This window comes from Nerophis lumbriciformis, linkage group LG27, assembly GCF_033978685.3.
Source record: "Nerophis lumbriciformis linkage group LG27, RoL_Nlum_v2.1, whole genome shotgun sequence".
In the NCBI taxonomy this organism is placed as follows: domain Eukaryota; kingdom Metazoa; phylum Chordata; class Actinopteri; order Syngnathiformes; family Syngnathidae; genus Nerophis; species Nerophis lumbriciformis.
The window spans coordinates 25,747,422-25,771,098 of record NC_084574.2 but is presented as its reverse complement, the minus strand read 5'-3'; the positions used below and the strand labels follow the sequence as shown (position 1 = coordinate 25,771,098).

The 23,677-nt window shown below is 42.1% G+C and overlaps 1 protein-coding gene across 5 annotated transcripts in view; it reads left to right on the top strand.

Moving 5' to 3' along the window:
* The window catches only part of LOC133624586 (girdin-like), a 65,149-nt gene that overhangs the window by 27,583 nt on the left and 13,889 nt on the right, over positions 1-23,677 (top strand). For 4 of the 5 annotated variants that reach the window (XM_061988277.2, XM_061988276.2, XM_061988275.2 and 1 more), the window contains exons 13-24: positions 4,383-5,012; positions 5,092-5,297; positions 7,395-7,589; positions 12,364-12,491; positions 12,580-12,721; positions 12,799-12,972; positions 13,186-13,347; positions 13,435-13,712; positions 16,452-16,595; positions 16,732-16,918; positions 17,096-17,241; positions 23,583-23,675. In XM_061988277.2, the coding sequence (XP_061844261.1) occupies positions 4,383-5,012; positions 5,092-5,297; positions 7,395-7,589; positions 12,364-12,491; positions 12,580-12,721; positions 12,799-12,972; positions 13,186-13,347; positions 13,435-13,712; positions 16,452-16,595; positions 16,732-16,918; positions 17,096-17,241; positions 23,583-23,675 (2,485 nt within the window). The remainder of the gene's footprint in view (positions 1-4,382; positions 5,013-5,091; positions 5,298-7,394; positions 7,590-12,363; positions 12,492-12,579; positions 12,722-12,798; positions 12,973-13,185; positions 13,348-13,434; positions 13,713-16,451; positions 16,596-16,731; positions 16,919-17,095; positions 17,242-23,582; positions 23,676-23,677) is intronic. The other variant, XM_061988274.2, reaches the window with a different exon arrangement.

The following is a 23,677-nucleotide window of genomic DNA, read 5'->3' as shown; positions in this document are numbered from 1 at the left end:
GCTGGAAGTCGCCAAAGAACATCAAGAGCAGGGATGTCAAACATGCAGCCCGTGGGCCGGATCAGGCTTGCGAACAAGTTCAATGCGGCCCGCGAGACAAGTGTGCTAAGTGTAAAATTGAGCTGCATTTTTAAATTAAAGAAACTTCTGTTCTAATTGTCTCCACTGGATGTCGCAATAGTAATTCTGTTAGGCAAGCAAATAGTTCGAGCAAGTATACCAAACAAGAGGTACACGCTAAAGTGGGGCTGCGACTCCCTCCCCTCGACACATCGTAAAACAAACAGAAGTCAAATAAACACTTGGTAACCCTAATTAAAATGCAGCATGACACACTGCACATTGATATACTTCTGGGAAAATGTATGTCTTCTGTCCACGTTTAAAGAAAGTGAACAATGTGATTTATTGTAATACTGTCCGTCTTTTAGGTTTTTATTGTTGATTTGTTGAAATTGTTCACACATTGCACAGCTTTTATTTTCTATCGATACACAGTGATGCCTAGAAGGCAGGGAGTAACTCAACCCTCTTGAATAGTTTCTACCTCAGTTTGTATGGTTTGTTGAGTTAGCACAGGATTAATATGTGGAAATGACAAATGAGGTAGTTGATACATAGAAGAGTTTTTATTTATGCTTTATTTAGTTTTTTGTTCAACCCTAGATGGGCTGCGACTTAGAATTTACTTGCTTCGTTGATACGCTGAGATTAAGTTCATTGTGTTATTCATGGTGTTTTTAAAATGGCACCATTTATTTCCCGCAGAATTTTCAACTAACTTGAAGTGTTTTGTCAAGAGGATTATTTTCAGAATATGCTTGTTCTATTTTGGGCCGAAGTAAAACAAAGAAAACAATCTGAAGTTGTCATTGTTGTATTTTTAGTAATGATGCCATGATTTTACACGTCCGGCCCACGTGGGAATAGATTTTCCTCCATGTGGTCCCTGAGCTAAAATAAGTTTGACACGCCTGATCTAGAGAGACAGGGCAAGAGAGAGAGGAGAAGGCACGGCAACCAGGCAGTGTGACAGAACACAGAGTGTAACTGATATTTTAGAACCCTATAACCATTAAAATATGTCATGAAAAAAGCAAAAACTTATTGATCAGCTGTATATATAGAACACCTAAGTCACGTATTGAAATGTTTGAAAACTGGATTGATGCAACCTTTACTGAAATTAGTCAAAAAGTAATTTCCTTATGTGGTGACTTCAACATTGACCTCTTGAACCCTAATATGCAAAAGACCATGACTTCATAGATACAATGTATAGCATGAGTTTATATCCTAAAATCACAAGGCTAAGCAGAATCACAGGACACTGTGCCACGCTTATTGATAATATTTTTACTAATAATTTTGATAATAATACTACAAGTGGTCTGCTAATAATTGATCATCTACCAGTTTTCACAATCTATGACAGAAAAAACAGGAAGAGGAACATGGATGACAAAAACAGGCTAATACTTAAACAAAATGAAAATAGCATAAGTTGTACCAATTTACAAGGCTCGTTGCAAACAACAGTGTACAAACTATAGACCTGTTTCCTAATGCATTTAACATTCTTTCCACACTTTTCTACAATTATTGTAAAACTATTCAACAACAGATTGGATAAATTCAATAATGAAACTGGAACACTTGCGGAGAACCAATATAAAGGTACAAACAGAGTAGGCATCTCAACATCAAGGCATTAATCGAAACAACGGTAGCGAAGTTGGTAGAGTGGCCGGGCCAGCAATCGGAGGGTTGCTGGTTACTGGGGTTCAATGCCCACCTTCTACCATCCTAGTCACGTCCGTTGTGTCCTTGGGCAAGACACTTCACCCCTTGCTCCTGATGGCTGCTGGTTAGCGCCTTGCATGGCAGCTCCCGCCATCAGTGTGCGAATGTGTGTGTGGATGGGTGAATGTGGAAATACTGTCAAAGCGCTTTGAGTACGGTACCTTGAAGGTAGAAAAGCGCTATACAAGTATAACCCATTTATAATTTATTTAACTATTTATTGGGAACATTGTTATTTATAAATTTAAATTATTTACATATTAAGAACAGGAAGTGAACAAATGTGTTAGTAATTGCTATGAAGTAGAAAAAGTGTAGGATTATATCAGCTCTGCTTCTTCGTACTCCTTTTCGGACATGTTGTTATGAGAAACTGTATATATGTGACATATCATATTGTAACCGTATGCATGTTTGAAATAAATGTGTACTACTTAAACCATATCGCTTAATTTGAGAGAAATAAAATAATTTGAATGCAAATGATAATCAGTGGTTCCTAAGTACTCTTCATTTTTTTAACTTGGCAATTGCATGCATGAAAAAGTGCACAATAAGCACAGCCCCACCCTACCGCCTGCAAATAGACACAGCTTTGATTGCAAACTACGACCGCAACATTAGATATACAGTACCTATAGAAATCATATATAGCAGGCAAAATTGTGGAACTAATATTACAACAAAATCAAATTTGAGACTTTTTAAAAAGTTTACTTTGTATGACCATAGCGTACATCCAGGGCTGACTTAGCTTAGGCTGAGGAGATTTTGCCCAAAGCCTCAACAACCCCCCCACAACCTCAACAATCCCAACCACTACCCATGCTCCAATACACATTTTGAAAGAAAATCATGATTTAACTCAACAGAACAACAACAATGCTAAAATATGACCCATTATAAAAATAGTTTTGTTCATGAACACATCTTCTTCACAAAGTCTGTGCAAGTGTGATCGAAGCCAGTTAATTTAATGTAAAGTGCTGTGTTTTAGCTCAATGGTATTACACTAGTCTCTCGCACAAGCGATGTGGGTTTGAGCTCCGCTCGGAGGAGTAGGAAAAAACGACGCAGCCAAGAGAGAGAGCGAGAGAGAATACACAATCGATAGCGGAGCTTTTTGCAATTGACAGCTATGAACACCAACCATTGAATTACGCCGTCAAAATCGGGGGCCATTGATTGGGTGTGGCCCCTGGGCTTCGGCCTAGGTAAGCCCGTGCATTAACGCGTCCTTGCGTACATCACCGTTCTAAACTCAACTATAAAACAAATGCAATGCTTTTGGTTTTGCTCCCATCTTTCATGAGCTGAACTGAAAAATAATACACTTTTTTTTCCTATGTACTCAAAAGGCCTATCTTTCTCAAATATTGTCGACAAATGTCTAAATCGGTGTTAGTGAGCGCTTCTCAATCAATCAATCAATCAATCAATGATTATTTATACAGCCCTAAATCACAAGTGTCTCAAAGGGCTGCACAAGCCACAACGACAGCATGATTATTGCACAGGCCACTACAAAATGTGCAGTTTTATTACACAGTACAACATCACAGATGTGGCAAGTGTTGAATGAGTGTGCAAAAGACATGTTGATTGCAGCAATGTCTTCCACAGCTGTTGCCCGTAAATTGAATGTTTTTTTTCTCTACAATAAGTCACTCATATTCGAGCATCAGTGTTTAAGTATTCAGGGCAGATGGGGTGGTGTTGGTGAGCAGTTTGCTTATGTCAACGTTGTGTATCGAGCGGCCCTTGCAGACAGACAAACACAGATGCATCTTATTGATGGTATTTTGAATACAGAGATACTGTGCTCTCTCATAGTAGTTATGTTTTTGTGTTCCTTGCATTGAACAAAGTGAGCACGGTCTACCAAATCAAATTCCTAAACACACCTGGCCAATAAATCTGATTCCGATACTGTGATGAGATTTTAAGGATCATTGTTTTGACATTCATCTACGAACATCATATCATATCATAGCATGATAATTAATACATGGCCCCATGTTGCACGGATGTGTACACACTTTCTGGAAATTGAAAACATCCCAGTTCTTGCATGGCCAGCATACTCAGCATACATTTCCTTCATTGAGCATGTTTGGGATGCTTTGGATCAGCGTACATAACAGCTTGTTACAATTGCTGCCGATATCCAGCAACTTGGCACAGCCGTTGAAGAGAATCACCAACCTGATTAATTCTCTACCATGTAGACGTGTTGTACTGCGTGAGGCAAATGATGGTCACAGCAGATACTGACTAGTTTTCCACATTATATATTGTATTTATACAGAATTTTTGGCTAGGGTGAGGCACACTTCTGCAATAATCATGCATTCTTATCAGCATCTTGTTATCCTACACTTGGGAGGTGGCTGAATAATGTAAATACTCACCAACACTGATTAAGACAGACTTGTCAACAATATTGGAGAAAAATATGCCTTTGGTGTACTTAAAAGCTCACAAAAGATTAACTGGTTTACATTTTTTTATATATCGTATTAAATGTTTCATTCAACAATGTCAAACTTTAACGTGAGACATTATGTGTTTGTCTAAAGGGCAGCAGACTTTAGGTGAGGAAGTGAGTGAGCGTATCCGCAGTCGGCTGCTAAAATTGGAGAAGGAGAACAAACATCTCCTGAAAACTGTTGAGGAGCTCAAAAGTAAAACACAGTCCAGGAAACACATCCACCACAATGACAAGGACCGTGTCCATCAGAAGGTCTGCAGCACAGACAGGTGGGCCTCATCAACAAAAGAAAACACTAGGTTAATGATTCCCTGCTCAGGTGAACAGAACAGCAGCCTAGGTCTGCTAAATCAGAAGATAGTTATAATAGATTCAAAATACCAGCCAGAAGAACCAGAGGGAGTTCATACAGACCTCCGTTCAGCTATTGCGGCTCCCAATGTTCAAGGGAACGAACAGTTCAAGGATGATGAGAGCGGAGAACGTCTCAAAGCAGTTTTGCCTGGCCTGGAAGTCTATGAAAACTGTGCCAATTCTTCTGTTGGGGCACACGATCCCTCGCCTGGCTCAAGAAGCAGCCTCTCCAGCTATGACGGGACCTTCACAAGCCTGCCAGCACGCTTCACTTATGCCAACAGGCAAACAGAGCGACTGGAGGGCAAGTGCAGGATGCTGGACTCCATTAATCAACAACTACAAACATCTCTTGCTAACATTGGTAGGTTTTGTTCAAACAGTTTAATTGAAGAAACCCCTTGAATGTCCACATTCTGTCTCTTATTTAAAATTCTTTTTAGAGCGAAAAGTGCAGCGATTGGAGGCTGAGGTTCAGGAGCTGGAGGCAAACAATCATAGCCTACGGGCCGCTTTAGAAGAACTCAGGATTACTGCGCGCCATCTGGATCAGATGGAAGCAGAGAAGCAGAGTTTGGAACAAGAAACCACAACTCTAGAGAAGGAAAAAAGAAAGCTGGAGAAGGAAAATCGACGACTTCGCCAGCAAGTAAGTCGACCCCTCTGTTAACTGCAATCAGGGGTTGGTTGTCACGCACGTTATATCTCACCAAAAGAATGCGCTGTCCCTCAAATTATAGTTTGAAATAATCGGAGTTGGAATCCAAACACATCTAAATAGTCTTCTCTCGGGAAATCAGTTGAACTTCAGGTGAGAGGACTATGGATTTGCCGATTAATTGGCCACCAATCACTATCGCAATTATGTGATTGCTATAGTTGGGCAAAATAATTGATTTGATTGAATATGGATCGATATATTTAAATTTTTAGCACTGTCGATTCACAAGGCATAATATTGATTATTCCCCCGCCCCGCACTCTTGTGTGTGGAGCCGCAGAGTCATGCTTGCTATGCTAACATTAGCTGCCAACAACAAGGGTGAAACTTCGAATAGTCTAAGAAACGGCCCAGCTCTGTTTAGCCCATCAGCGTTCGGCAGCACCAACCACCCCTCTAAAGTGATTTTTATTTGCAGACGACACAACTGCTTTCTGTTCAGGAGAGAGCACACAGAAGATAATATAAATAATAACAGAAGAAATGAACAAATTAAAAAGATGGTTTGACAAAAACAGACTATCTTTGAATCTCAGTAAAACTAAAATAATGCTATTTGGTAATAGTAGAAAAGAGCATCATACACAAATACAAATAGACGAAGTAGGCATAGAAAGGGTAAAAGAAACTAGATTTTTGGGAGTATTAATAGATGATCAAATGAACTGGAAATCTCATATACAAAACATACAACATAAGGTGGCAAAAAACATTTCAATAATGAATAAAGCAAAATATGTCCTGGGCCAAAAATCACTACATATTCTCTACTGCTCGCTAGTGTTACCATATCTGAGTTATTGTGCAGAAATATGGGGAAATAACTACAAATGTGCGCTACATTCGCTAACCGTGTTACAAAAAAGATCAGTTAGAATAATACATAATGTTGGATATAGAGAACACACAAACCCTTTATTTATTAAGTCAGAAATATTAAAGTTTGGTGATTTGGTAAAATTGCAAACAGCTAAAATGATGTACAAAGCAAACTATAACCTGCTACCAAAGAATGTACAACAATTCTTCTCAACTAAAGAGGAGAAATATAACCTTAGAGGAAAAAATAATTTAAAACATTTATATGCACTTAAAACTTTTAGCATATCAGTATGTGGAATTAAATTATGGAATGGATTAAGTAAAGAAGTTAAAAATTGTACTGATATGATCCAGTTTAAGAGGTTGTTCAAAATAATAGTGCTTACAGAGTACAAAAAAGAAGAATTATGAGAAATACTTTCAACCTTATTGAAAATAAGATATTCTTCATCTCAGTATGTTAATAATGACTGAATTAATTAATTAATTACATATTACAAAACTGTTGTATACTAATTCATAGATGTTATTTTATTATATAAAAAGGTCAGTAAATGATTCTATATATTTGTAAACGCTTGAAGTGGGAAAGGGGTAGGATTAAATAAGCTTTGCTTCTTCCTACTCCTTTTCGGGCATGATGTAAAATGAAATGATATGAAATTGTGTGATGTATTATGATGTAAGTGTGTTCATGTTCGAAATAAACTAAAGAAAGAAAGAACGTTTCTGGGAACTCCTCAAAGTTCCAACTCGCTACTAGGAACTAAAATACTTACTGTAGAACTAAATCTACCCAGGTAGTTTTTGGTTGAAACACAGAGGGTACTTTATCTTCCCAGGTAAATGGGAAAGTTCATGTAAAGGTTCCTGCAGTGGAAAAAGGCCTATAGTGTATGACAATTGGTTGTCACCATGTGTCAGAGTGTCTTTGATAGTTAATTATCTCTTTGTTACAAATAGTTATAAAATGAGAGAGATATATCTCAAGCCAACACCTTAAGCTTTAATTTAATGTAATAATGGGATAGGCTCCAGCCACCCCCGCCACCCCGAGAGGGACAAGCGGTAGAAGATGGATGGATGGATGATTTTTATTTTTTTTTAAGTAATGATGGATAATTCAGAATAAAGTAAAAGGTGTGACAACCAAACCAGTTCTCCCCTATTTCTAATGAAAAAAATGATATCTTCTGCTCACAGAGTGAAATCCAAGAAGCCAATTTAGACAACAGCAATGTCTGCATGGCGAGCCTGGAAAGGGAGCTGCGCTGCCTGGCAAAGGAGGTTGAGGAGTTGAGGGACACAGCAGAAAGGGTCAAAGGCCTGGAGAGAGACAACAGAGAACTGACCAAGCAAGCAGCTATTGACCAGAAGACCCTCACCACTCTTAGAGAGGTAATAAGGAGACTCTACTGCACAGTGGAAGTTTAAACAAGAAGAGTATATTACATTACTTAACATAAGCAAATTGGTCTAAGACAGGGGTCGGCAACCCGCGGCTCCGGAGCCGCATGCGGCTCTTTGATCACTCTGATGCGGCTCAGCAGCTTACTTGCTGAACCCCCCAATTTTCCCGTGAGACTTCCGGATTTCAGTGCCTCTCGCAGAAAACTCCCGGAATTAATATTCACCGACTTTCACCCTTATGGCTATAATAAGGGCGTACCATGATGGTACAACATTTGGCGCCCTCTACAATCTGTATTAACAGCGTGCCAGCCCAACACTTGTTATACAATATACATCTGCTGCTTGCACACGTACATGCCAGCAAGGCATACTTGCTCAACAGCCACACAGGTTACACTGACGGTGGTCATATAAAACAACTTTAACACTCTTACTAATAATGCACCACACTTTGAACCAAAACCAAACAAGAATGACAAACACATTTCGGGAGAACATCTGCACCTTAACACAACATAAACACAACAGAACAAACACCCAGAATCCCATGCAGCCCTGACTCTTCCGGGCTACATTATACACCCCTGCTTCCACCAAACCCCGCCTCCACCCCAACCCTGCTCCCTCACACATCAACCCCCCCCCTCTGTGCGTCGGTTGAGGTGGGCGGGGTTTGGTGGGGGGGGTGTATAATGTATCCCGGAAAAGTTAGGGCTGCATGGGATTCTGGGTATTTGTCCTGTTGTGTTTATGTTGTGTTACGGTGCAGATGTTCTCCCGAAATTTGTTTGTCATTCTTGTTTGGTGTGGGTTCACAGTGTGGCGCATTATTAGTAAGAGTGTTAAAGTTTTTTTTTTATACCGCCACCGTCAGTGTGACCTGTGTGGTTGTTGACCAAGTATGCCTTGCTGTCACCTACGTGAGCAAGCGGAAGCCCCATACAACGTGTGGCTGATCAGGCACGCTGGCTGTAGTGTGTGCTATATGCTGTACGATCACGGCACCGCACCAGCTTTCAAATTCCACATAAAGGTGTGGGCAGCGTGTCTGAGACCCCTGGTTTATACATAGTGCAAAGCAAAAAAAAAAATTGTATGCAGTGTCATTTCATTTAAAATTTCAAAAAAATTTTGCGGCTCCCATTGTTTTCTATAATTTGTGAAACTGGTCAAAATGGCTCTTTGATTGGTAAAGGTTGCCGACCCCTGGTCTAAGATAAAAGTGCCTCATATGAAAAAATTATATAAATTGTTAGTAAAAAATAAGAATTTTTGACCTTATGCTTAAAAATTAGGTCTTGCTGAGATTTCCACTTTCTACAGTGTTTTTACAGTACTAATCAAATTTGCCAATGCCAGGGGGTGCATGTGACCTCGAGGAACATGCTTTTTTTTCCTTACTAAAATATGACGAAGCGTATGTAGCACTTGATTTCACTGTAACCACGGTAGGAGATTTGCACAGTATAATTACAGTAAATCTAATACTTGTGTTCAGGGCCGCCTCTCCCACAATCCGCGAGGGGCCCATTTTGCGTGAATAAGTGCATGTAAAATGTCATTTCATGAATGGTAGGGCGCTTCATATGAAATTTTATCACACACATATTCCTATCCCTTCTCAATTACTGATAAGAATATAATGGAAGATTTCCCTGAAAACGTACAATGTACCCAGAGTTTCGCAGCACTAGTGTTGGGCTGGTAAACAATCACACTTGGGATCAAAACCTGGCCAGCGATGTGTCAGGAAAGATATGCAAATTAATGTTTTAATTGTATAAAATGTTTCATTTTGCACAAAAACTTTTTATTATTGCACAACTTATTTCATATGAATTAGTTTTAGTACAAACCATGCATCAAATAAAATCAAGTTTGATTTCAAAAGTATAAAAATGGTTTCATACAAATAAGAAAGCGTGAACATTTTTGTAATGGGGATAGGGTTAAAAAAAAAGTTATGCTTAGTGTCCCAATTATCCAATGGGAAGGACATACTTGTGATTATCAGTGTTTTTTTAAAATCTCTTAGCATGCAGTATCCACTATGTCAGGGGTGTCCAAACTACGACCGCCGAGACGACATGAGTTATGTTTTCAATTTTGACGACGAGACGTCATTAGTTCAATAAATCATCACACCACGGAGTGCTTTCAAATAAATCTTAAATACCAGGCGGGCTCTGAATGCTACAGATTTGCTGCCATTTTGTGGACTATGAGTAAATCAGATCAATGACCTTTAAATGTATTTTTAAATAATATCACAACATTTACTTGTATAACACAATCCAAACAACCTTCCCTAGTCATAGTGCAAAAAAAAAAAATGCAACTAACAGAAAGGCCAACACACATGGTCACACATAACAACCAGCTCACTGAACTTTGTGGATATTGTGAAAAACGTCCAAACACCATAAAGAAGTCTATAACAAGATCTGATAGCTTAGTTACAGCTCTTTTTATTACCAAATATGTGTTATATGTGTTTTATGTCGCACGATTGCACCAAGAAAAATTCCTAGTTTGTGAACCCGTTCTCAAACAATGGCAATAAAATTATTCTGATTCTATTCTGATTCTGATTCTGAAATTCTAACCAATTCAAAATAAAATCTTTTTTTTTTTACAAAAAATAGTTTCCAATTATTTTCTCTACATTTTAAAGAAACTAATGAATTTAAAACACAGAGATAATTCAGAACAGGTTTCTGCTTTTATTTGATCAAAAATAGGAAACTATATAAACTGCATCTTGCTCTTGGCAAAATTGTAATCTTTATACAGTAGTTTCTTTTTAGAACCAACATCAATTGGACTTTGTATAATAAAACAAATAAACAGATTACAGATGAAACAAATTTAGCTATTATAGCTAAGTCTGGCATATTTACTGTGATGCTTGTGCTCATATGTTGATCAATTTGTATTGTCCTAATCAAATAAAGTTATTCAATATAGACGTTCCTATAGAAGGCAACATTTCTGTATTGAATAAAATAATTCTGTAAACAACAACGTAGCATATCATTGCATGCAAATAAACGTCAAAATTGGAGATCGATAAAGTACAAACTTAAAATCTTCTCTCTTGAATAAAACAATTCTGTAGATTGAAATGTAATATTGAGATGTCTCTGAAATGTACAGTAGTAAGTGGATAAACCAGGCTTTTTGATTGTTTTGGCACCACATCTTTAGCGACGTCCAGAACGACCGCTTTAGTGAACGTTCTCAACTGTGCTTCTTTTTCATCATACATGGTACCATTTGTAAATGATTCTACTACAATAAGCTGCTTTTTAGTGGGAGTTTGTTTGTTTGTTGTTGTGTTCATGTTTGCCTTGTAAATAGTTGCTGTGGGGGTGTAGTCAGCATGTGGTAGCGCTCATCACTGGGGGCACAGGGAACACCACGGGCAGAGTGCAGTCCGAGTCCCTATTGATGAGCAAGACCTTGATGGGTGCTACCTTGCTGCGTAGGTTCACCTGGTAGTTCTTCTGACCAGTCTTTGGGGGCAGCAGCACCTCCAGCTGAGTCTCAGGTGGAGCCACAAAAGCCAGAACAGTGCTGCCGCTGAAAGCATTGCAGATGTCTTCATGCGTCACAAATTTATAATTGCTGGTGACTGGATCGTGTTTCAAGCACTTGGTAGTCTCTTCTAGCCACATCTTCCGGTTGTCCAGTTCTTTTTCTTGGGCCTCTAGCGCAGAGATCTGATGTTGCCAAGCTGCAGCAATGCTTCTCTGATGTGCTCTTCCGGGTTCTTCAGACCACCAATCACAGACATGACAGCTTCGTTCATGGTTCTGAACAATGCTTTATTTTGCAATAAGAGTCTCTTTTGCTGCTTTTCAGCCATCGTCTTTTTTCCCAATTGAGCACATGAATGGTTTCCCTCCAGTGTGTCGTCTGTCTTGCTCTCGCTCGCACTCCACCACCAACTGCCCCCTCCTTCCCGGCTGCTCCCTTTAACAGAGCGACAGGTGATTAGATAAACACTCCCAGGTGGGTCATCTACGCACCTGTCACCTGTCGCTGATCTCGAAGCCGGTCCTGGCACACCCCGCTTCGCTGCAGGTCCGCAGGCCACACCCCCCGCCTCCCACTTTCGACTGGATGCTTCTGTTTCAGATGTTGGAATAAGTTTGCTCTGCTGCTTCCTTTTTTAAACAAACTTTGCAGCGTGCAGTCATTTGTTCCACGCTTGTTGCCACAAAACCAAACCACTAGTTTTTTTCTAGGGAACAAACATCTCGCTCTCCTTTGCGTTAGCATTAGCCATCTACTTTGTCTTCTCAGCATTGTTCTTCACACTCACTTTCTTTCATTCCATGGTTGGAAAACAAAGCTATGTCCATCTTTAGCTATAAGCTAATGCTAGCAAGTAAAACCAGATCTTACTGGGTTCAATGTGACATTTGCTACTGCAAGTAATGGTGGGGATGGTTGGAACTCACAACTTAAACCATAACAATTAGCCGAGAGACAGCGCTTATCTCAAAACACTCTTAAGTTGAGGTACCACTGTATAGTAAAGTATCTGAATATATTCTTTGACACACTTCGAGGCCAAAAATAATCTTCTACTGTGGCTTGTGCAGCCCTTTGAGACACTTGTGATTAAGGGCTATATAAATCAACTTTGATTGATGAATGATGATATGATATTGTGAATACAGCCGTTAAAAGATAAACAAAAATAACATATGATTTTAAAAAAATGTTCACTATTTCCAAATAACTTTTATAGGAGCTTGTTTGCGAAAAACTGAAGACTCAGCAGAGAGATACAGAACTCGAGAGGCTGGCCCATGAGCAGGAGTTAAAGTTTCTCAACCAAGAGAGTAAACAACAAATGGAACTCAACTCAGCAGACAGGTGCGCATGTGTTGCTTATATTTAAAATTAAATGAGAAACATATGACTCCCAACTTTCAAGTTGTAATATGTATTGTTGTCCATGCAGCAGGTTCAAGATGCTGGAGTCAGAGTTGCAGTTGTCCGTGAAAAGGTCTTTTCAAATTAAAGAAGAGAAAATGGCTGTCCTCGAGGCCCGTTTGCAAGAATCCTCCTCACTCAATCAGCAGCTGCGCCATGAGCTCAAAACTGTAAGTCGCTTTGTGACAAAACAATGCTGACATGGTTTTTCCAGGTTCCAGTGTTTCATCCATGTTCCACAACACAGGTGAAGCTGCACAATGAAGCCTTGCAACAGAAGCAGGAGGAGGCATCAACTGCATCAAACTCTACGCCACCGAGCGAGAAAGGCAAGGCAGTGAGTGAATGGCTGCGGGAAAGTCAAGAAGCAACCAAAGAACTGCTGAAGCTCAAAGACCATCTGATTGAAGTGGAGAGGAATGTAAGATAAAGTTTGTCATTGGACATTTTTCAAACGTGGACAAAATTGTATCCTGAGTGTCATTGGTAGAGGTTCGCACTTGCTTTGTGCAGCCAAATGAATACCGGCAGATGGATCAGTTTTGTCCAAAAGACTCCACCAACTTTTCTCCGGCAGTCAGTCGCACTTAACTAAAGCCAGTTTGTGTCATCACCTCTTTCTTCTCTGATGTAGAATGCAACGCTGGGGACAGAGCGTCAGGCTACGCAGGCCCAGCTGAAGCAGCTGGAGAGTCAGTCCGACAGTCAACAGGCTCAGATCCTTGCCCTGCAGAGGCAAGCAGCCTCCCTGCAGGAGAACAACACTGCTTTGCAGACACACAATGCTAACCTGCAGGTAGGAGAAAAACACACTATGTTCTCTGAAAATATTATCAGAAAAAGCATCTGCGCTGAAATAAACTGAGCGTTTTGCTTTTGTCAGGTGGAAAAATCCACACTGAACTCGCAGAGCGCCTCCCTGTTGGCCCAAAACGCTCAGCTGCAGCAGCAGCAAGCAGGGACAGAAAGTGAGAAAGACAGCGCCGTGCGGGAACTCAAAGGGTTGCGTGGCGCTAATGAGCAGCTATTACGCGACCATGAACGGCTAGCGGCTCTTCATGAGCGGCAAGCTACGGAGTACGAGGTCCTGATGGGGAAACATGGCTGTTTGAAAAATGCCCATCGCACACTGGAGCTGGAGCATCGTACACTGCAGGACAGGTGAGGGAAGCAGAGGAAGGTTCACAATTAAGACAACATTTTTTTTGAAAAGCATGCAATGTCAGCTATTTGGACACTCCAAATAGTCTGTAGGTGTGAATGTTACTGTGAGTATTTGTTTGTTTTTGTATGTGCCCTGTGATGACCAGTCCAAAGTAAATGTTGCCATCCTAATGTGGACAAGCAATGTATACAATGTATGAATGAAATTTAGCAGATGTATTTACAAATAAATCAATTCTATTTAATATTTATTCATACAGCTGACAAAGTTTATCTCCAAGCTAGGGATGTCCTGATCCAGGTTTTTGCACTTCTGATCCGATACCGATATTGTTTTTGAATTTCCGATCCGATACCGATACTGACCGATACAGATACTGGCCTATCCGAGCATGTATTAAAGTTTAAAGTTATTTAGCCTCCTTAGTTGTCAGAATCATGTTGAAAAGGGTTTTAGTACTCTTGATAACAACTAGCCAGCTGAATTAGGGGAGTTTGAATAATACACAATGGTTGGTAACAAGAAACTGACCTGTTTATTCAAGGATAAACACAAAATAGACAAAATTATACATGACAAACAGAAATGGCATCATTGAACTAGGGCTGGGCGATATGGCCTTTTTTTAATATTGCGATATTTTAAGGCCATATTGCGATACACAATATATATCTCGATATTTTGCCTTAGCCTTGAATGAACACTTGATGCATATAATCACAGCAGTATGATGATTCTATGTGTTTTGATTGATTGATTGAGACTTTTATTAGTAGGTTGCACAGTGAAGTACATATTCCGTACAATTGACCACTAAATGGTAACACCCGAATAAGTTTTTCAACTTGTTTAAGTCGGGGTCCACTTAAATTGATTCATGATACAAATATATACTATATATACTAGTGTGTGTATGAATGGGTAAATGTGGAAGTAGTGTCAAAGCGCTTTGAGTACCTTGAAGGTAGAAAAGCGCTATACAAGTACAACCCATTATCAGATATATACTATCATCATAATACAGTCATCACACAAGATAATCACATTGAATTATTTACATTATTTATAATCCAGGGTGTGGAGGGGGGGCGCCGGATGTAAGTGTCAAAAAGACAGCCAAAAGAGTTTGATATGAGAATAAATCTAAAGTTAAAATATAGGGTAGAAATGCACCCATTTGCAGGAAATGTAGTCTTGAGTTTCAAAATTTTCTTTCAAGGCTTGCATGTCTACATTAAAACATTCTTCTTCATACTACATTAATATATGCTACTTTTAAACTTTCATGCAGAGAAGGAAATCACAACTAAAAAAAATCACTAATTTTTTCATACGGTGTTGATCTGGAAATTTTTGCCTCGGCATTTTGATGGTGTGGACGTGTGGCACCGAATGGAGATAAGCGTCTCGACAGACGTCACAATATTTGAACAATGATGACGAAAACTGTTTTCTCTGTCGTGTCCGTGTGTCGAAAATTGTTATGCGCTTATTTTTTTATTTGATTTTGTGCGTGGCATTGATTTGCTATGCGCAGAGGACGCTTAAACAGTGCGCAATTGCACAGGCGAGCACCTTAGAGGGAGCGTTGCTCGCACGGCTGCGCTAGCATCACAGCTAACGTTAACCATGCTGCTACCTCTCTGCTCGGGGAGGACGTATACGTATGTGACGTATGACGTGACAGTATGTGACGTATGACGTGACAGTATGTGACGTGTGTAAGAAGGTGCACTTGCTGTCTGTGAGAGGGAGACACAGGAAAGAGTGAGAAGAGCCTGTCGTGTAATGCCAGCAGCTAAAAGCAACTGCGTGAGAATTCACAGACATGTGGATGTGTTGAAGGTGTGCTGAAAAATGCGGAACGGAAATTACGGAGCAGCAGAAAAGTGGAATGTATTATTTAAATCGGTGTGTTGGAAAACACGGACCGGAGTTTTTTTTCAAACTGGATCTGGATCGGCATTTTCCCATGCCTTTCCGATACGCAATTTTTGGCAAATATCGGCATCCGATCCAAATATCCCTACTCCAAGCATAGGTGCAAGACCACGTTCGTCACACGTTTTTTTTAAAAACAAGAAAAAATGATGGTCGTTTACCATTTTAGATCATCCGTTTGGGATTGTACATCTGACAGTAATATTACTTTTTTTTACCTACTCTGTTTGGCACCTATACATGCAGTATAGATGAACTGTATGTTATTATTTGCCAGAATATATTTTGGTGAGTCTGGTATACTACATATAGACTCCTATATTGAATTCACCCCTATAAATGCTCTTCCTCTTCAAGTTTTATTGATGTTTAATTTTAAGCTACCAAACAGTAAATGGTTTAAGAGGAGACAGATAAAGTAGGAAAGAAAGAAAATTGTGACAGTCACATGAAAATTCACTGGGGTTAGAGAGGGGGTCAAATTCAGCAACGGTTGTTAAAAGTGTCCATTTTATAAACGCCCGGTGCATGAGTAGCAGGAATTCATGGAATTTTATTAGAGAATCTGTCTGTGTGGGACTCATTCAGTCCAATACTCATCTGATGCTGCTATCGAGTCAATATCACTTTAATTTCTAATTGGGCTCGTGCAAAGTACAAGTTCTAGATCTGGATTTAGCAACAACAAAAAAAGGGTAGCCCTTATTTATTTTTCCATTGACAAATATGTACATAACTTGAAAGCATAATGGTGTTTCATACATGTGTGCATATAATGGGCATATGTACTTTAGATACAACAGCATGTTACAACAGCGGACCAAACTGGAGGATCTGGAGAAAGCACTGAAGGAGGAGCAGATGAGGATAGGTCTGGAGAAGGAGCATCATAGCAGCATTGCTGCTGAATGTTGCAGGCTGCGGGATGAGAAAGATTGGTAAGCAAAGGGGCAAATCTTTACTCACGTGCATAGACCAGAACACACACCTGCAATGAAGAGGAATTAATGGACAGATCTTTGTGTACATTAAAACATACTCAAAGAAAGGGTATACTGTATGTCTATTTTTCAGGCTGAACCAAACGTATCGGCAGCTCCTGAACGACAATGAGCAGCTGACAGCAGATCATAAGCAGCTTAAAAGCCAATTAAATGAGACTAAGCTGGAGCACACCTGGCTGGAGGCTGATTTTTCCAAGCTCAAAAAGGAGTATCAGCAGCTTGATATCACCTCTACAAAGATCACTAACCAGTGCGAGGTGTGGTTTTACACATTCAAATTGATTGTTCAGGGCAACTGATTAATGGAATTATTATTTGATTTTCACTCTTATTTATTTATATATATATATATATATATATATATATATATATATATATATATATATATATATATATATATATATATATATATATATATATATATATATATATAGTTGCTGAGCCAGTTAAAGGGAAACCTGGAGGAGGAGAACCACTATCTTCTCGGTCAGATCGACACACTGATGCTGCAGAACCGCACCTTGTTGGAGCAGACTATTGAGAGCAAGGATCTGTTTCACATAGAAGAACGGCAGTATATGTAAGTAGAGATAGACATAGTAACACAATGTACATAGACTTGACAAACATAATTGAAGATTGTCTAGAATGCAGCTCTATAATCTCTTAAATCTGTCTTCCAGCTGAAAATGGTTGTGACTGGTCAATAAAAGAGCTATGATGTTGTTTAATATCACATCATCATAATTATTTCAAAGTTTCCCACAGGATTACGATACATCAGTGGAGCTGGGTTGTGTCTAATTTAATTTAACTATAAGTTACAATAATATAATTTGCATAAGTGGCCATGACGCATGTGCACCTAACTTTTATGGCATTTGTGGGAAACAAAAGTCAGCAAAAAACATGAGAAGCAATACATCCATCCATCCAATTTCTACTGCTTGTTCCAAAATGTAATTTTTTTCTGTTGCTTCTTTTTGTGCTTTTTTCACAAGTAAGACATGATTTTAGATCAGATCTGGGCAATTTAAGGCCCGGGGGCCACATGCGGCCCGTCAAGCTTTTCAATCTGGCCCGCCAGACATTTCCAAATAATATTTTTAGATCTTTAAGATGGAAACTGTTGCTGCCATTATGATGTGCAGTGATGTTTTCTAATGACCATAAGTCTTAAACTATACAAAGTATTTCAATGGTTGGAATCTGCGCTTTTGCATTATATACAAGTTATTATGGTAATCTATGTCACAGCATCTCAGACGAGGCGCCAAGCAGTGTGGTTTGTTTCCACAGAGTGTTTCCAGAGTGGTCCGCCTGAAATGCGGGTGTCAGGGACAGACGCGGAAAAATATTTTTACAACAAAGTTCTTAAGCTTAGTGATATGTCAGATATATCAGATTCTAGGTGTTTTTTTACCCTTCGCGTTCATATTTTGCTGTTTGTTGCATTTTTGTTGTTTCGCTTGATTGTAAAATATGTCGATCGAGAGGGTGTGTGACGTTCATATGTTGTCAATATTCAGTGTTTTATCGTTCATAGTTAATACTGAAAATCCCACATTCTTTATCCATCCATTTTCTACGGCTTATTCCCTTCGGGGATGCGGGGGGCGCTGGAGCCTATCTCAGCTACAATTGGGCGGAAGGCGGGGTACACCCTGGACAAGTCGCCACCTCATCGCAGGCCACATTCTTTATTTTCAGGGAAATTCTGGGTGTCTCATTCAGTAAAAAAAAATTAAATTCCATTCTGTCATAACGTTTTTAGCATTCATCAGACATTTTTGTGAGGTTTGTATTAGTGTTCCTAAAAATTTATATACCGGCCCTCAGACACATTTTTTTCTCTAAATTTGGCTTGCAAGTCAAAATAATTGCCCAGGCCTGTTTTAGATTAAGGGGAGGGATGGGCGAGTGCACAGCAACAAATACTGTGGGAGTCTCCCAAAGTCTTCAATAAGACCAGAAAATGTCACTAGTCTTGTCACTGGTAGCTATTTTGTAAAACACAATTTAGAGAGTTTTGGGACAAGTGGTTTGAAAATGGAGGGATGAGTTGATGAAGAATATATTGCTGAGTTGGCAACACTGATCCTTCCAGCTACATGTTACTATTCTCTGTCTTATGAGGTGTTTTACAAAGCAGAGTTACGATGCCATCTACTGTGCCGCGTTGCAACAAAAGGCTGCATTCACAGACATCCATCCATCCATCCATTTTCTACCGCTTGTCCCTCTCGGGGTCTGGAGCTTTTCCCAGCTGAATTCAGGCAGAACGTGGGGTACAACCTGGACAAGTCGCCACCTCATCGCAGGGCCAACACAGATAGACAACATTCACACTCCCATGTTAATGTGTCCATGATCGAAGTAGCGCCAATTCTGTTTGTGGCAGTTCAAATGTACAGTATTAGTGGCAAGCTCCACATCTCAGCTTCTGTAGCCGAAGATCGGACCGCCAAGGGCCAAGCCTTCGGCTGCCGCTGAACTCACACTGCACCCGACCTCTATGTCCCCTCCTATGACTTCAACGCTCACATTAGAAACGACAGTGAAACCTGAAGAGGCGTGATTGGGAAGAACGGCCATTTTGTTATTGGACTTTTGTGTTCGTCACAGACTGTTCATAACGAACACCATATTCAAACATAAGGATGTCCATATGTGCACTTGGCACCAGGACACCCTAGGCCGCAGTTCGATGATCGACTTTGTAGTTTTGTCATCGGATTTGCAGTCTCATGTTTTGGACACCTGGTTGAAGAGAGGGGCGGAAGTTTCTGCCGATCACCACTTGTTGGTGAGTTGACTCCGATGGTGGGGGAGGACGTCGATCAGACATGGCAGGCCCAAACGCATTGTGAGGGTCTGCTGGGAACTCTCTGGTAGAGTCTCCCCTCGGAGAGAGTTTCAATTCCCACCTCCAAGAAGAACTTTCAACAGGGAGACGCTGGACTTTGAGTCCGAGTGGACCATGTTCTGTACCTTTTATTGCTGAGGCGATTGGAGCTGTGGCTGCAAGGTGGTTGGTGCCTGTCGTGGCGGTAATCCCAGAACCCGCTAGTGGACACCAGCAGTGAGTGATGCTGTCAAACTTAAGGAGTCCTATTGGGTCCTTTTGGCTCTTGGGACCCCGGAGGCAGCAGATAGGTACCGACAGGCCAAGTGGCGCGTGGCTTTGGTGATCGCAGAGGCAAAAACTCGGACATGGGAGGAGTTCGGCGAAGCCATGAAAAACGACTTTTAAACGGCTTCGAAACGATTATGGACCACCATCCGAAGACCTTCTCAATCCACCGACATATCTTCCTATAAAGAAGCAGTCCCTGGGGAATCTTTGGTGGGCTCTCCTATTTCAGGGGCTGAGGTTGTCGAGGTAGTTAAAAAAGTGAGATGAGGATGTGGATGAGAGCTGCCCGGAGTTCCTTAAAGCTCTGGATGCTGTGGGGCTGTCTTGGTTGACAAGACAGCTTTGCGTGGGCATTGGGGGCGGTGCTTCTGGATTGGAACTGTGGACCAGCTCTATACCCTCGGCAGGGTCCTTGAAGGTGCATGGGAATTTGCCCAACCAGTCTACATGTGCTTTGTGGACTTGGAGAAGGCCTTCGACCGAGATGTCCTATGGGGAGTGCTCAGAGAATCTGATTGTGGCAGTCCGCTCCCTGTATGATCGGTGTCAGAGCTTAGTCCACATTGTCGGCAGTAAGTCGGATCCATTTCCAGTGAGGGTTGGACTATGGCAGGGCTGCCCTTTGTCACCAATTCTGTTCATAGCTTTTATGGACAGAATTTCTAGGCGCAGTCAGGGTGTTGAGGGGATCCGGTTTGGTAGCTGTAGGACTAGGTCTCTGCTTTTTGCAGATGATGTGGTCCTAATTGTGACGATCTGTCACTTCATTTCGGTTTGTTTCCATGTTTTTGTATTTACTTCCTGTCAGTGCTCTTATTTTGTTATATTTCCTGTTAGTTCCGCTGAGCACTGTTTTCTCCTCACCTGCCGGTGATTGGCAGCCGGTCCACACCTGCTGCCAATCAGCAGATGCCTATTTATGTTTTCACTCGAGCACTCCTCAGTGCTCGACGATAGACTATGTTAGGAACTGTTGTATGCAAGACTGCTACATTTCTCTGTTGTTTTATTATTAAAATCATCTTACCTGCTCATCCTCATCCTGGTTCTTGCATCTTGGGGTCACACAAACAGCAGCCATGCGAGTTCCTCACAGTATCGTCGAGCCAGAAGATTGTGTCCTCGCGAGAACCCCTGTCGGCGATGCACAGCCGACCTTCTGGACCGCACAATTTTTGGAGGACTTAAAAGCCAGGTTTGTGCGGTCCCAGCCCACAGCAGGCTCGGACCTTCCCTCTCCGCCTCAACCGCCGGTTCCGGCTCTCCGACCGGCGAGGCCACCGCCCCCTTCGCTCCTCCCGGCTCGGCCGCCGGTTCCGGCTCTCCGACCGGCTAGGCCACCGCCGCCTTCGCTCTTCCCGGCTCGGCCGCCGGTTCCGGATCTCCGACCGGCGCGGCCACTGCCGCCATCTTCCCCGTCGCCTGCTGTGCATCCTGTCCCGGCTCCACGGCAATCGCCTGTGCCAGCGCGTCGACCACCGGTTCCCACACCGCGTCGCACGCCAGTCGCAGCCCCGCGTCGCACGCCGGTCGCGGCGCCACGACGGCCAACACCGGCTGAGTGCCCAGCACCCGTTCCTGCTCCAAGGCAGCTTCCAGCAGCTGCACCACGGCTGCTATCCCTTCCAGCACCCGCTCATCCTGCCAGTCCGGCGAAGGCTCCAGTGGAGCCCACCGTGATGTCCTTCCTGGCCTCCTGCTGGGACTCGGCGAGGGACGTGTCGTTTTCCCTCCTCCTGGCCCCCTTCCGCCCGTCCCTGGTTTTCGCACCGGGGGACATAAAAAACCTAGAACTCCTTCTCCCAGTGGTGGACGGCGTCTGGCATCCGCCTAGTGGAGGGGGGGCTACTACCAGCAGCAGTGCAGCCAAGCACACGCCGCTGTCATCCCCGCCATCGTCTCCTCCCACGGAGACATCATCGTCTCTTTCCACGGCGCCGCCACCTTCATCTTTTCTGGCACGCCTTCGCACTGCGCGGACATCTTCCGCGTCACCGGTGGGACTCCGCATGACACCGCCATCTTCCTGGTCGGCAGCGGATCCACCCACAACCACATCGTCTCTGGCGGGCTTTCGCAGGGCGCCGCCATCTTCATGGTCATCATCATCGTCACCGGCTGCGCGACCTCCTCCTCATCCGCCAAATATGTGGCGGTGTTATGGACTTCATCCGCGCTGTCTGCAGCGATCTGCAGAACCTGCGTGTGGACCTTCGCAGCTGTTGGTGCTCAGGTACCACGCGCTTCCGCCTCCTTGTCGGCCACTAATGTGGCCGTTCCGTGGTCGCCCGCCTCGCCAGTTCCAGCGGCGGTCAACGCGTCACCGCCACCTGACTTTCCCTCGCTGGCTGCGGGGACACTTGGCCTGGCGACCCTCCGCCATGTCCTCCCTCCTCCCTCCCGTAATTTTTGGACTTATTTCCGTTCTTGTTTCCAGGGAACATCTGGAATCTGTTCCTTGAGGGGGGGGTCCTGTGACGATCTGTCACTTCATTTCGGTTTGTTTCCATGTTTTTGTATTTACTTCCTGTCAGTGCTCTTATTTTGTTATATTTCCTGTTGGTTCCGCTGAGCACTGTTTTCTCCTCACCTGCCGGTGATTGGCAGCCGGTCCACACCTGCTGCCAATCAGCAGATGCCTATTTATGTTTTCACTCGAGCACTCCTCAGTGCTCGACGATAGACTATGTTAGGAACTGTTGTATGCAAGACTGCTACATTTCTCTGTTGTTTTATTATTAAAATCATCTTACCTGCTCATCCTCATCCTGGTTCTTGCATCTTGGGGTCACACAAACGGCAGCCATGCGAGTTCCTCACACTAATGGCTTCATCTGGCCAGGATCTTCAGCTCTAGATCAGTTCGCAGCCGAGCGTGAAGCGATTGGGATGAGAATTAGCACCTCCAAGTCCGAGTTCATAGTTCTCGCCCGGAAAAGGATAAAGTGCCATCTCCGGGTTGGGGAGGAGATCTTACCCCAAGTGGAGGAGTTCAAGTACCACGAGTGAAGGAAGAATGACAGGCATCTGTGCGGCGTCTGCAGTGATGCGGACCCTGCACCTATGGTCATGAGCTTTGGGTTATAACTGAAAGGACAAGATCACGGGTACAAGCGGCCGAAATGACACGTTGGGAAGACTATGTCTCCCGGCTGGCCTGGGAATGCCTCAGGATCCCCTGGGAGGACGTGGACGAAGTGGTTGGGGAAAGGGAATTCTGTGCTTCCCTGCTTAGGAATATAACAACAGTTCATTATCTACCAACTAAGTCAGGAGTTTGGGCGGCGTAATGAAAAGTCAAACAATGCGGGGGCCATTTTGATATATTTGTATTTGGGGAAAAAAAAGTTCTAACAATACATTTATTTAAATATAAATTGGATTTATTATTTACCAGTGTTTTCTTGAATTCCAACGATTAGTCTTACCACTTTTTTTTGCCCATTGTGATAATCGTGATCATTTTTGGTCACAATAACTGTGATATTACATTTTCATATTGTTACATCCCTAAAAGATAAAACTTTGTGTCAGCTTTGTGTGATAGGTCAAACTAGGGCGTGTTGTTAATATTAGAATCAACATTTCCGCTTTTTTATCAATACATTACATCTTTTTGCTTTTTTTCTTACATTTTTATTGTTGTGTTTTTAATTTAATTTAATTTAATTATATTTTTTGACAACAAAACTTGGGCTGCGGACCGCAAATGGACACCACTGAACTACGCATCATTGACATTCTAATGTGAAACGAACACCATTTTTTCTCTCTTTGTGTTTAAGTGACAAACTTAACGATTTGAGGAGGCAAAAGGAGAAGCTGGAGGAGAAGATAATGGACCAGTATAGGTTTTATGAGCCCTCCCCTCCTCGCAGGT